At 36.8% G+C, this 14,816-nt stretch overlaps 1 protein-coding gene across 2 annotated transcripts; it reads right to left on the bottom strand.

The window, feature by feature from the left end:
• Positions 1–32: 32 nt before the first annotated feature.
• Positions 33–13,047, bottom strand: LOC113068689 (syntaxin-binding protein 3-like). 2 transcript variants are annotated; one of them, XM_026241513.1, is made up of 19 exons: positions 12,936–13,047; positions 11,893–11,942; positions 7,954–8,035; positions 7,677–7,753; positions 7,514–7,586; positions 7,310–7,410; positions 7,062–7,207; positions 6,884–6,971; positions 6,287–6,411; positions 6,079–6,177; positions 5,773–5,839; positions 5,601–5,666; positions 5,371–5,451; positions 5,135–5,270; positions 4,912–5,018; positions 4,444–4,545; positions 2,498–2,583; positions 1,227–1,390; positions 33–1,090 (listed from the first exon to the last, which is right to left on the bottom strand). In XM_026241513.1, the coding sequence occupies exons 1-19, from the start codon at positions 12,979–12,981 to the stop codon at positions 993–995; spliced, it is 1,794 nt and encodes a 597-aa protein (XP_026097298.1). In that variant the 5' UTR covers positions 12,982–13,047; the 3' UTR covers positions 33–992. The 2 variants fall into 2 exon arrangements, with proteins under 2 accessions (XP_026097298.1, XP_026097299.1); XM_026241514.1 differs by having other exon boundaries at positions 1,227–1,375.
• Positions 13,048–14,816: the final 1,769 nt, after the last annotated feature.

Below are 14,816 nucleotides of genomic sequence, written 5' to 3'. Positions count from 1 at the left end.
TTCAGAAGTTTAAGAGTGAAGTATGTTAAGTATTGATTTTTACTTATTTATTTTGTATGAATACATAACCTCACTGTATTCATTTATAATATAACATTATAGCGTGACATTTGTGTCAATTATCTTGAAGCACAGATGACTCCGCGTGGTGGGAGGGGGGCCCCCAAATCAAATTTTGCTTAGGGAAATCATACAAAGAGACAATATTTTTATGAAGTACAGTTGATATTAGACAGACCACATTGCAAACATTATACAAACATTACAAACCAAACATAAGAATTGAACCACGTCATTCAGGTTATGTCAGCTGTTCAATAAGTATGCATTAAATCAGTTTAATCCCTCATTTGTTCATCAGTAAATGTTTAATATAAGCAAAACGATTCAATTCAACTCAAACGGCACACTAGCATGCAATACATATGTACAGATCTAATTCACAAACAAATTGTCAAAACATGAAAATATCTTTTTAAATTGACAGTCTGGTGGATTTTTACAAATAACTACAATTAGTGTGCGAGATAGAATTACAGAAAAAGAAAAGTGTTACTGAAAACCCAGTGCAAGCATTTCGCTATCACTGATAAAAAAAAAAAAATAAAAAAAAAGGCACCAGTTTATAAAGCTCTGGTCAAGAGCGGATCTCTTTTTAAAAATAATTATTTTGTATTAAAGGGTTATCAAACTAATTGTGTGTTACAAATGTCTCTACTTGTGACGCATTTCAATGGATGATGTTATAATTTTTATAAAGTTGTTTAACCATTTAAAAAGTCTAAATACCTCAACAAAGTTGAAGTTGTGAAGAGTTTCTGTCACATATAACCTAAACTGAGCACAACTGAGACTTTAGACATGAAATGACCTCAAAATGTTCCATGTACAACATTGGTTTATTTTTTTGTGATGAGTGAAAGCTGTGAGGTGACAAGCAGCTGAGATCCGTTCCCTTCAGTCCTGAGGAGGATATGGCAGCGCAGGGCTGCTCAGGGTTTTTCCTCAATGTTAAAGCTTTCCATGGGTTGTTTGCCCAGTTTATAAATGTCCTCCAGCAGACCACGTGGAGTGAGGATGTGTGTCGAGCCTACAGTTAAATCAAAAGGCATTTGTATGAATCTGGGTGCATTTCAAATCACAGGCAGCATTTTAATCCTCTTTTCAGGTTTACCGATTCATACTGTTAGCTTAGTAACATGCTATGACCTCGTATGGACTCTTACCAATGATGACCTCACAGGATTTATTAGCATGCGTGACTTCATAAGCACAGCGCATTTCTGAGTAGCAGACCCCGCCCAGAACAAAGATGATGAGCCGCGAGCCGCTCCGGAGATCATCCGGGGAACTGCCCTTGTGCTTCTGCCGAGCACTGACAGGAAACAGACTTAAACATGTAAGGACACGTTAAATCACGATGCATCACTGATCACAAGTCTGGGGTCGTCAGATTTTTTGTTTTTGAAGGACATCTCTGTTACATAGCACGGCTGCATTTATTTGATAAATTAAAAAAATATATATATTGTGAAGTACCATAACATTTTAAAACAGCTGTTAACTATGTCAACATATTGTAACTTATTGCTGTGCTCAAAGCTGAATTTTCAGCATCATTACTCCAGTCTTCAGTGTCACATGATCTTCAGAAATCAGTATAATATACTGATTTGTTCAAATAAAATGAAATAAAATAAATAAAATATATATTTTATAAAAAAAAGAATATTAATTTATTTCACAATAATAAAATATCAAATAAAATACATATTTTATTGGCTAATGGTAAATATTTTTGTAATTATTTAAAACCAATATAAAAAAAAAAAAAAAAAAAAAAGCTTTGTAATTAATACATGGAAACAATCACTGCATCTGAGAAAAAAAAAATAATAATACATTACAGTGCATTACATAAGCCTGGTGTAAAGAAGAATCTTATATTGGCTAAATAAAATAAATAAATGTATTAAAATGATTAAATAAGCATTTATTTGAAATCTAATAATAATGTCTTTTGGTCACTTCTGATCAATTCGATAAGCCCTCAATAAAAGTATCTATCTGACCTGTCTGACCCCAGACTTCGAACAGACCATCCATTACATCATGCAATTAGAACATCAGTGGGAAAAGAGAAGCCTTTACACTTTATTATAAAATAAACCTTGAAATAAAGATATAAAACATTATGTGTAATACTGTATGTGCACACAGAAAAGGCAGCCAAAAACCCAAAGGGCTGATCTTCACTCTTACCTCACCACTCTGGCAGCCAGAGGAACGAAGAAAGAGACATTGACTACAACTTTACACTCAACAATTATACTGAAACATTCAGGATGTATTGTTTTAAACTGATGGATGAGCTGCCATGAAACTATGTCACATATGCTGTTGTACTGAAAGCACAATATTGCTTTAAAGGGTCTATCATAAAGGAAATGAAAATAATTAATTTGTTATGTAAGAGACTTGTTGGGAACTGCCCTACCTTACAGCACGAGAGCCGTTCCACACAGACGGACATTCAGACTGATACGGCCAATCTTTGACCTCCAGTTTGTTCTCCACTGCATCCTACCATTAACACACACACACACACACACGCACGTTTAACTGACAGGCTGATTTATCAATATACAAGAGGCATCTTTATTAAATCTTCCAACGAATGTATGAACATTCATTTAATGAATATTTGTGTGTTAAAACCATTCAGATTGTGTGTCGCCTCAGAAGACTTGGATCATACCACTCCATTCATATTCATTAATTTTACAATGTCAACATATTATTTGAAGCTTAAAAATGAGGTTGGAATGAAGTTTCAATGGAGGGACAAATATAATACAAATATCTTCATTTGTGTTTCACAGAAGCAAGCAAGCCATAGAGATTTGGAGCGACATGAGGCTGAGCAAATCATGAGAGAATTTTAATTTCAGTTATGATTTACATATTACCACATATGTAATATGTATATCCATACAGTATGTATAATATATGCAGGTACTCAGCAACCTGATCTCGTTACTGAGGTTATTTACATATAGTAGACAAAGATACAGCAACAAATACAATCTACAGTTATATTAGGGCCATTACTGAAGTCCATGGAATAAAACTAATGCTACAGACGTGTACAAGAGAAACTACATGAGTTGACAAGGTAGATTAATACTGTTCTCATGTGGCTGCGGTCAACCTGCCTGACCGAACTTGTGCAATTCAATGTTTCTTATCACTGGAAGAAGAAACTACTCTCTGGAAATCAACACATGCCTGTCTAACACAATGGCTTTTACCAGTGCTATTAATAGCTGACATGACAATAAGACATTGTCTTTTTATGATTTCTGGAAGCATGACATTTGATCTGCCAGTCGTAACCTGGATTATAATGTCAGTGGCCTTCGACCTGAACAATACAAATGTTCAATGAGATCTTATTTACATGATAACTGTAGGCTCATATCCTGCTGTATTATATATCAGGATGGACTGCTAACCTAAGGGCAGTGTGAGAGCATGTCAGGACACTCACTTGCCTTTTGGGGATAGGTTTAAATTGATTGTTCCTTGTAAATCCATTTTTCATATCTTGCAAACACACACACTATTATATATATATATATATATTTATTTTTTACAATATATAAATTTATAGTTGCCATCATAGCTCTATAATTTTTTAACTTGTCAAAATAGTTATCAGAAAAAGATTGGTTGTATTTAAATGTATAGCCATATCAGCTTCATTGACTATTATACAAAATCAACATCCAATAACTTAATATAAGTTAACTTAATATAATAAACATAAATACAATATAATACAGATAGTGTCAATCAATGAAAAAATATAAACTAATTGCAATTTGATTTCCTCTTTCTCTTTTGTTCTTTGATGAACAGACATCACAGCAGATGGTTATGAGTTTTTTTGGATGCTATTACTTTAAGAGCTGCTGCTGCTCCAGGACAATTTTAAAAACCACTGCATTTCAGAGAAATGGGATTCCTATAAAACAAATAATTGCACACATGCACAGTTTTAATGCAGCTTTAATTGCTTCTTTGGTAACTTCATAACTTAACCGATGCCATAACTGTGAAATTGCATGCTCGTAGTTTAATTTGTGCTTTAATATGAAATTTTAAACTGGGAACTGGACGTGCACAATTTGAATTTTTTTTTTAATTAAATTAAGTCCTTACATTTTGTTCTGATAAACTAAAAAGTCAAGTTGGTGCTTCTTCACACTTCAATGATTGCCCAGGAGTCAGTTTAGTATGGCAACTTGTGTATACAACTTGGTTGTGTCTTGACAAAAGATATTTGTTTGAATTACTTGAATTGCCATTTAAAAGGTTTTGGGCTCAGTAAGGTTTTATTTTTATTTCATACTCTTTGATCAGAACTGACGTGTCTCTCACCTCCATTATGTCTTTAATGACGGGTGTCCAGCGAGACACGTTGTATGTCTCCTTGTCTGACCGGTCTCTCCGAGATGGTTTACGAAATGAGAACATGCTCGGCTGTTATGAGGAGAGATTGAAAAAAATTTAATCAATAAAAAATCAATATTAGCAAAAATAAATCCCTGTAAAATAGCAGTTGTATTGCATCCAATCAGAACTGTAAAAAATCAACACGCCAGAATCAACAATAAAATTAGCTTTGGCTGTGGTTTAGAAAATGCCATTTTGTTTGTATGCATACTAAAGCTTTGGTGCTGTGACAACCTACAGCACTTCCCTATTCCCAAATACGCTCCTAGCTATAAAACTGCAAATTCACAATGCAGCAAAACCAAATAAAAAGTCACGAGTATGATTGACTTATGTGATATCACCAGGAAAAGAAGCAGTGGCGGAGGAGAAAGCAAGCATCTGCAGACTCACCGTGGAGAGGATGGGAACTCCCAGATGTTTCCAGTTCAGGATATAGCCGCTCTCATCCTCGATTTTCACATGCTGGATCAGTTTATTCAGGTTCTCCGCTGTCGTTCCTGCTCAGTACACACAAACACACATTCAGCTGCACTCAGCCAGCAGGAAAACACACTAAGCTGGACAGTTAAGATGTCTACCAATCTCTATATGACAAGAAAAGAGAAATATCCACCATTTAGGCTGAAGATGTAGAGAAGGACGGCCCGGATCTTATCGGTGGTGTCATGTGGGTGTAACAGCACAGGAAGTAATGTCCTCATGGGGTCTTTGACCTTCTGCCCTTCAGCATCAGCACCTACGGCCAGATCCTACAAACAAAGCACAAACCAGACACACACAGAGACCACGTGAGACACACTCTGGACAGAAGAGGGCGTCCTTTTCCCTCGAGACATCTCGAAGCTTTACCTGTTCAGCTTTGCAGAGTTTTTCCACATTCTTCTGGTAGTGATTCATCAGATCCTCGGCTAAACTTATGTGGACAGTTTTCTGAGGGAGAGAAATGGAAACATTAAACTGTAAGTGAGTATTTTAGGCAGCGTGGACCATCACTGCTGAACGTACAGGCAGACTGAACGTGATCTTTGTGTGTCATGTGACCTCACACTCTTACAGGACAGCTGAGGCGGATCGATTACCTGAGTCATCTGCTTGCGGAAGCCTGGCATCTTCTTCATGAGCTGCGATAGGCCTCCGATTGTGATCTGCCAACGACAGGGGCATCTATGACATACTCACATGAGGGGATCTGCAACGGGACACTACCGTTATTGTTTGGAGGACTAATTAAATTGTAAACACATACTGTACCTTCCCATCAGCCTGTTTCTTCTCTTCTCTGCCGGCAGAGATTTCCTTCACCAGTTTGGGGATTTGCCTTTGGAATAAATAAAACAGTAGTGCTGGTGACACGAACAAGGATATTTATAGGCTTTACGCCTAAAGTCACGTCTGCTTGGTTTACAGAATACAGAAGTTTGTTGAAAATGAAGCCCCATTTGGCAAATACCAAAGCTACAATGCATTTATCTTTTGTGGAAAAAGCAAACTGACCACCCGATGCTTGTGTGCCAGATAGTGGAGATTAAACTCACACGAACAAGTAATTCTACTCACTCAGTGACCTCGGCAATGTGCATGTGACGTAATTTGACCCATAATTCATCCTCTTCATTCAGTAAAGCTTCTTTCTTAGAGCCGTCCTTTACCTTGTACCTTAGAGAAAACACATAGGAAAACACCAATACACAGGAGAACCACATTAAGAGCGAGGGTGTCTGTTAAAGTAAAGGAGATCCGGCTGGATGAAGTTGCGGTGTCATACTCATAGGTGTTGTCCTTTATTGGTATGAGGTCATAAGCCATGGCCTGGTAGGTGAGCTCGTGAAGAATAGGGCTAACAGGGTCCAGCGCACGATCGACGATCAGGAGCTGAGCCGGCGTTTTATCCTGAATGGGAAAAGAAAGCACTGAAGAGGCAGTTTGTGCAACAGAAATATCCCTTATAAGACCACATCAGGAAAAGATCAACTTTACAGGTTATAAAAAAAATAAAAAATAAACCTCAGGGAGCACATGATCTTATTCACCAATCTTACTAGGGCTTTTCTTGAAATGTTTGATTTTTATTTGTGTGGAACAAGCTCTTTTCTTTTTTCATCCCCGTGTATTGTACTGTATTTTACTTCTTGCTTTAAACATTTGAATTTACTTAAACTTTCACTTCAACCAAACAGACATGTGAAGCTGCTTAGCCACTGCAAATAAATACATTCATACAAATATTTTCAAAAACTGAAATACACTAGACTGAACATCAGTCTATCTTAAGAAAAAGCTGTATTGTCTACATCTAAAACCCAGCCATATCAACCAGACACACGGTCATGTGAGTTTGCTGTAAACACTCAACAGCTCTCACCTTTTTCTTCGAATTATCATCTAACTCGTAATGTTGTGCCAGTTTATTATCTACAAGTTCAGCCAACTTGCTTCCAAGAGCCGAATCTCTGCATTGAAGAGAGAATTCATTAGCGAAACCTAGATGAAATATCATTCAAGTATCAGGTGTAATGACAGCACATGTGAAGAGACTGTACTTCTTGTATCTGACTCCAGGATACTCCTCCAGCGTGGCACAGAGAGTTACGATCTGATTCGCTATTGTCTCCAGCGTCTGATCTCGGTCCTGACTGCTCGGGGTGTAGATGCTCTTGAAGGCCTCTGTGTTTTCACAGATGAACACCTGTACAGGTCACCCATACAACACACACACACACACACAGAGTCATTAACACAACACAACTCTCAACCATTACAGGCTCAATGAATCTCTAGATGCACTCACCTGTGCTTCCAGAGGCAGAAACGAGATGTTGATCTCTTTACACACTTTAATGTGCTTGGCACAGTTCTTCTTCATCTTGTCGAAGAGATCATCAGGACAGTCTGTGGACATTTTGATATAAAAGTAATAATAATGTCACTCTTGCTGAAAAAAAAGCCACGTAATCACTTTGTTTTTTTGTTTTTTTTGGGACAATCAACTCACAGTCAGTGAAGAAGACATAGGCAGCTTTGTATTTAGGTTTTGGTTTGAAATCATTAATAAAAGCATCAATACACTGCAAATAAAAAGCATCTGGGTCACAAACAGATCAGCACAGTAAAATAAGTGATATTATGCTTATTATTTGTGTCTCCTGAGCCCTGACCTCAGCAGTGGGTCTCATGAAATAGATGGCCTTCATCTCTAGAACAGGCTCTCTGTTTTTGTGCAGGTCCTCCACAACTGTGAACGAGAGAGTAACACGTTACGACAATAACCCCCCGTCCAGCACATGTGCATTCTTTTACTCGATATGGAGGAAACGAACAGCTTCCCTTCTGAAAAACACAGGAAGGAAGAGCGTCCGACTCTCACTACACAAAGACAGCTGGATTTCTGTCTGACACACACAATGTTCAACAGAAGCATCTTCTCTCACTCACTTGTGATGCCCTCCGACATGAGATTGGACATTTTGCAGCAGGAGGACAGGAGGCGCGTGGTGAACCGGTCCAGAATGAGGATCTGTGAGGACAGGTTTGACATCAATCACAGAATGTGAATCATTAATCATATTACTCTAACATTAAAATAAAATGAATCATACGCTGGTTCTCAATTCCACTTGCCCTTTCAAATCAAAATACCCTTTATTATAACAAATCCCGGTTCAAAGTGTCACTCAGTATGATTATGAGTAGTTAAGTCAGTAACTTTTTGTTTGCTGTACCCTTCTTGCACATCCTTAATATAGTAATAAACGTAAATTATGCATAATTCTAAACAACTAACCATAAACCAAGCCCTCGGGTAAACATAAATTCATTAATATTACTTATTTTCTTAATTGTGTAAATGCAATGTAACAGAATGTCACCTTAAAATAGTGTAACACACTTTACAATAAGATTCCACTTATTAATTTTAGTTATATGCATTAAAAATATATGTACCTCCTACAATGAAAAACACTGATTACCGTATTTTTCGGACCATAAGATGCACCTGAGTATAAGTTACATCAGTCCAAAAATACGTCATGAGGAGGAAAAAAAACATATATAAGTGGCACTGGACTATAAGTCGCATTTATTTAGATCCAAAAACCAAGAGAAAACATTACCGTCTCCAGCCGTGAGAGAGGGAGACAGTAATGTGTTCTTTTGGTTAATTTCTCTTGGTTTATGTCATTAATTTTGATAAATAAGTCGCACCTAACTATAAGTCGCAGGACCAGCCAAACTATGAAAAAAAACTTATAGTCCGGAAAATACGGTAATCTTACATACATTTTATTTTCATATTTACCAATACATTACTAAAATTTACATAATGCATTATTACGATTATTTATTTGACCATTCATTTTATTAGCGAACATATTTAAATATTAATACATACTGTAAAACAAATGTGGTGTTACTTTATGGTAATTAAAGTACCAATGAGACCTTATTGTATTACTATTTAGTTTTTAATACACATAACTTGCAAACCTTATTCCAACTAAAACATAAGGAAAAGAACAACTTGCTCTTCCGAATCTCTGACTGACTCTGCCTCTGAAGTCCTGTGCACTGGACGTGTGTCGGTATTTGATGATGCGATATATCATGATTTAAACAGCCATTCAGATTTGTGAGTTTGGTATCACACATAAACATTTTCATTTTCCACAGCATTCTGATAAAGTTGTGATGAAGCTAAAGTAGAGACAGATCTAATCTTCTATATTGTGACATAACTTGTTGGGTAGGACTTGGTTTTGTGTATCGGTTGTTAACAGGATGTTGTGAGGAGGGCTTTGCACTCTCAAAAACTGGAAGCAGATGAAATTTTAGGGGCTATTAGGAGGTCAGAAAAGACAAATGGATCTATAACATGCATTTAAACTAGTTTGTGAGTTTTTATTTAATGCAAAGTAAAAAAAAAAAAAAATCCATGCCACTACTGAATGAACGATTAACCAAAAGCCGGTTGAAAATCGATCCAAAATGTGACAATTTAAATTGGCTGAGATGCAAAACAAATCGCGATTCAATTAGGGGCAGGAGTTTATATGAATGCATGTCTGCATATTAAATGCATATTAAAGTTCATAAGTGCAGCGCTGCTTTGTTTACAGCAAAAACCAAGGAAATGCTTTAAGCTCCACCTACTGCAGTGTTCACAAGTGCTTTGTTTACAGCGGTAACCAGGGAAACGATTTAAGCTCCACCTGCTGCAGCGTTCACAAGTGCTTTGTTTACAGCGGTAACCAGGGAAACGCTGTAAGCTCCACCTGCTGCAGCGTTCACAAGTGCTTTGTTTACAGCGGTAACCAGGGAAACGATTTAAGCTCCACCTGCTGCAGCGTTCACAAGTGCTTTGTTTACAGCGGTAACCAGGGAAACGATTTAAGCTCCACCTGCTGAAGCGTTCACAAGTGCTTTATTTACAGCGGTAACCAGGGAAACGATTTAAGCTCCACCTGCTGCAGCATTCACAAGTGCTTTGTTTACAGCGGTAACCAGGGAAACGATTTAAGCTCCACCTGCTGCAGCGTTCATAAGTGTTATTTATTTGATTTGGAGCTTGTTTTGTTTTTTACATTACATTTAAATGTGGTTATTTAACAGAGGCTTTTATCCAAAGCTACTTGCATATTATTGCTCTTTTTTTGGTCTTGATTGCTTCCTCATTTGTAAGTGCTATATTATCATACTGTTATATTTCATTTTCACAAAGAAACATCCAGCATTTTGCCCAAGCAATAATAAAAGGATACATTTAATTCATAACTTGTCTTAAATCTTATTTTGTAAAAAAAAATTAAAAAAAATTTAGTGAATTGAATCGAATCGTGAAATTAAAATTTTGAATCGAATCATGAGTTGAGTGAATTGTTACATCTCTACTACTGAATCTAACGGCACAGAAAAATCAATGACGCTTTAGTAGAGTTTAGCTTGCATTCATCTGAAATGAATGTGATGAGATAGGTTTCCTTGCTGGTAGCATGCAAAAACAAACATAGTGTGAGAGCAGTAATCTCAGCCTCAGACATCATCATGCCCACGGACCGTTGGCTGAACGTCTGATGCATATGGCACACAAAACTGGAAACGCCTCAGGAGCTATAAAGTCATCATCTGATTGGTTGAATTCCACAGGATTTCAAAGATGTTTATCGTGTTTATCACATTCTTTAACGTTCCGACTGGAAACAAAGATACCGTGACGCCAAACCCCTCATGGAAGAAGCAAGCCACCATCTTATCAAGATCAAATAAATGCTGGATTTTAAAAAGCATGTCAAATTTGTCAAGTTTGCAGAGTTTGTTATCATGATACTGTGGTCATTTTATGCATATAAGAGGTTTCCAGAAACAGTTTGTTTTTGTTTAGTATATAGTAGGGCCGGGACTTTAATGCGTTAATTGAGATTAATTACACAAAAAATAATGCGTTAACTAAGATTAATTATTTACAGAAAAAAAAAATCCTGCATTTTTAATAACTTATTTTTGCACCGCGGAACGTTTCTCACTTGATGAGTTTCGGCGGACCGATTATACTGAAGCACCAACTAGCGTTCGCATATCACCGCAGCAGCACATCGAGCCTCAAGTATCACCTAAACGCAAAACATATAGCAGCTAGCGTGGACTTTACACTTTATGTTGAACTATGTATTATTTTGTTGGTGCAACAGTTTATGTTGAACTCTTTATTGTGTTGGCCAAGGTTGTTGAGAGTTGGACTTAGTATGTTATGGCCTCTGAAGCAACAGAGAGATGTTTTCTAATAGTCAGTGTTTCCAATGTTCTGAATGTTATTGACAGTATTGTGTATTACTTAAAAAAAACACTTTACAGAAGGTTCCAGCACCTATAAGCTTCCTGAATTTCTGAAATGTACTATTTCTAAATTGTTTCTAAATATGCTATTGCTACACTTCATGGCAAAAATTGCACTGGTCTGCTAGACTTGGTTGAACAAAAATAAACAATATTTTGTTGCTTAAGCTTATGTATTCAGTCATTATTCAATGGTATACTATAAATCCATGTGAAAAAAAAAATTACTTCTCACTGTTCTCAGGTCAAATATTTATATGCGATTAAAATGTGATTAATTTCGATTAATTAATTACAAAGCCTCTAATTAATTAGATTAATTTTTTTAATCGAGTCCCGGCCCTAGTATATAGTAAGGAAAATGTCCTGTATGTGATAGCAGTCAGGTCAGCCAGCTTCTGTGTTTAGTATACAGCAGAGGATTACAGCCGGAGTCAATACTGCATTAGCTCAGTGGGAGATCTTAAAGACCTCAAATTTGCTAAATATAGATAGAAAGCCTCAGGGGGAAGAAAAAGAAAGAAAGAAATCATTCAAACTTACCTTCCATACTTCTGACTTTCTGCAGTCAGCAATGAGGGTGTCCTTGATTCCTGTGATGCCACATAAAGGAAACTGTTAGTTATAGCATCAAATCAGTTTTGCTGATGCACCATGGAACTGAAAGTCAAGAAAAGCTTTACTTCCTGTTTTGAGTTTTTCCTGCTTTAAGAATGCGCAGACATATATATATATATATATATATATACACATACATCATATAAATATTATAATATGTATGTATGTATGTATGCGTGCATGTGGAAAATACTATTTGGTATATTTCATAAATGTTAAATTTACATATAGATCTTGATCTGTGGTTGTTTTCATATACTGATTAAGTTATATTATTTAAAAGTAACATATTTACAATAATCTGAGCCATTGGTCTTGGAATTCTGCTGTCGACCCCCCTGAAATATATTTATGTTGGAAGTGCAGCATAACCATGTATAATACTTTGAAAAACACACACATACACAAATATCATCAGCCTATAATTAACTTTGAATCCACATATTTAACATCGCAAAATCACTTTGTGTGTGTGTTTATGGCCAATATTCATAAAATGGTGTGAACACAAATGACAGTCCAGAACACAGCCGACAGTTATAAACTTCACAGAATGTAACACATGGGCTAGTGAGAACTGAAGTTCCATTATGACATCATCAAACACTCCGCGTCCCGCAACACTTCAAACGGAAACAGCCAGAGCAGAATTGTCAAAGTGAGCACTCAGTGGTGAAACTGAACTGGACTTGCTAACATTAGCAGAGCAGCTAACAGAAACAGTGCGGGCATTTAATGAGACAAACATGGCGCAAAAAGCGGAACACAATCCACATTGTTTCCTTATTAATCACCAAAACAAACGCTTAAACAAACGACTGTGACTCCTTCGTGCAAACCCAGAATAAACTCATCTCTTCAAAATTCTGACAGCTCCTCCTCGGAGTTGAACTCTTATAAATGACGAAGCACGAGGCTGTGCGTGCAAGAAGTATGCATAAAATCGCTAGAATACTCCATGAACTTACTTTGCCAAACTATTTTTTTCAAGCCATACTCAGCTCCAGCTGCCATCTTGAGTTGAGTCGAAACAAATGCGAGCCTCCGTCATGTGGGAGGAGTGAGAGACAGTGCACGCGCACAAGCGTTCACGTCCGGACAGTTTTAACGGAGCATTATGCTTATGGAAAGCCATTTTAACATTTAATCTGTAATCCGTACCAGTTTCTATTTTCATGATACCAGTACTTATTTTTTGATACTAGTATATTTTCCATTAAATACTAATACCTATTCATCAGTTACTAATAATTATTCTTTAGGTATAGTGTTTGTTCATACTAGTGTCTTTTGCAAAGTTAATATTACTTATTCATTAGATACTAGTACTCATACCAATCGTGACTAGTATTTTTATTTATATTATTCTTGTTAAGAAAAAATAGAACCAGTGCTTATTATTTAGTTACTAGTAACCAGGCACGTGCAGAGGGGGGGGGGGGGGGGGGAGGCGGCGTTGGGTGCTTGAGCACCTGCCCCTTTGCCCCTTGGTGCCCAAAGAGCCCTTTTGTCAAAGCAAAATTTTCGCAATTATTTTTTTTTTTGTCATAACGTACCCTTTTGTGAATGCCTGCCCATGCCCAATCTAAATTTTAGTAAAATTGCTGAATAATAATTTAGCTGTCAATAAGATGACCCACATGATGACCTTTCACCTGACGACGACCGGGAAGATTCGTCACGCCGCGCGCACATTTTTTAATTGCTAGAGGATATTTTCAACACCGCGGAAGCTGGTAAGTGGTGTTTCATTCTCAGCAAAGTGATTTTTATTTTTATTTACTTATTATTATTTTACAAGAACGACGTGATGTGAGAACATGCAGATATGTTGCAGTGTGTAGCTGTAGTGTAGAAGTAACATTAGCGTGCTGTTTGAGGGAGAATCGTTTCACAGGCATCGAGGGCAGAGGCGTCATGCCCATTCAAAGAGTTCTGGGCAAAGTGGATCTTAAATGCTGCTTCCAAATTCAATGCTAAATTCAAATCTGTGTTCGCTGGCAGGCGCTGAGCCAGAGACAGACGCGTTCGTATAACGCTTCATGATAACCAATCAGAAACAATTCTGTTGCGCTTATAAATGCAATGGCCAATCAGAAACGTGCAGAAGAGTCGTCACTGAAACGCGGTGTTTTGTTCACTTGCTCACTGACTGATTTATTTAGTGAATTCTCTCATCAGAAACAACAAAAGTGCAGATGTAATGTAAAGTGCTTCAGTGATTTTAATGGGAGTTTTTGAGAGTGCCTGAACTCTAGCTAGACTGAATGAAAATGTTCTTTGATAATGTAAATTTTCTTTACACTCTGTAAAATGAAAGTGTTACAATAAGTAACTTACAATATTGTTATTAAAATTTACATTAAATGCAAATTCAGTCATATTGAAAATATTATATGGCACTTAAGTAAAAAGTCTGGGTATTATGTGTAGTTAATAGATTACACTACTTTTCCATATATTGATCAAATAACAATCTATAAAGGTGCAAAACGCGTTTACTTTCACGTTTGAGAATCGAGATATTTCCTGATATATTAAGCATGTTTAGAATTGTTTTGAATTAAAGGAAAAATAAATAAAACATAATCCTATATCAGTTATACAGTGCTTTCGTAGCATGACTTATACCCCCCAATGTGCCCCCTCAAAAATCATGAATGCATGATGCCCCTGATCGAGGGGTCTGGTCTTTTTATGTTATTTGACTAAACTTTTATTATATTTTATTACAGACACATTAATGCTCCGTACATGGCACACTGGTGCTACAGACACATTAATGCTCCGTACATGGCACACTGGTGCTGCAGACACATTAATGCTCTGTACAGGGCACACTGTTGCTA

The sequence above is a fragment of the Carassius auratus genome, linkage group LG48F, assembly GCF_003368295.1.
Source record: "Carassius auratus strain Wakin linkage group LG48F, ASM336829v1, whole genome shotgun sequence".
NCBI lineage: Eukaryota > Metazoa > Chordata > Actinopteri > Cypriniformes > Cyprinidae > Carassius > Carassius auratus.
This window is presented reverse-complemented; position numbering and strand designations above follow the sequence as displayed.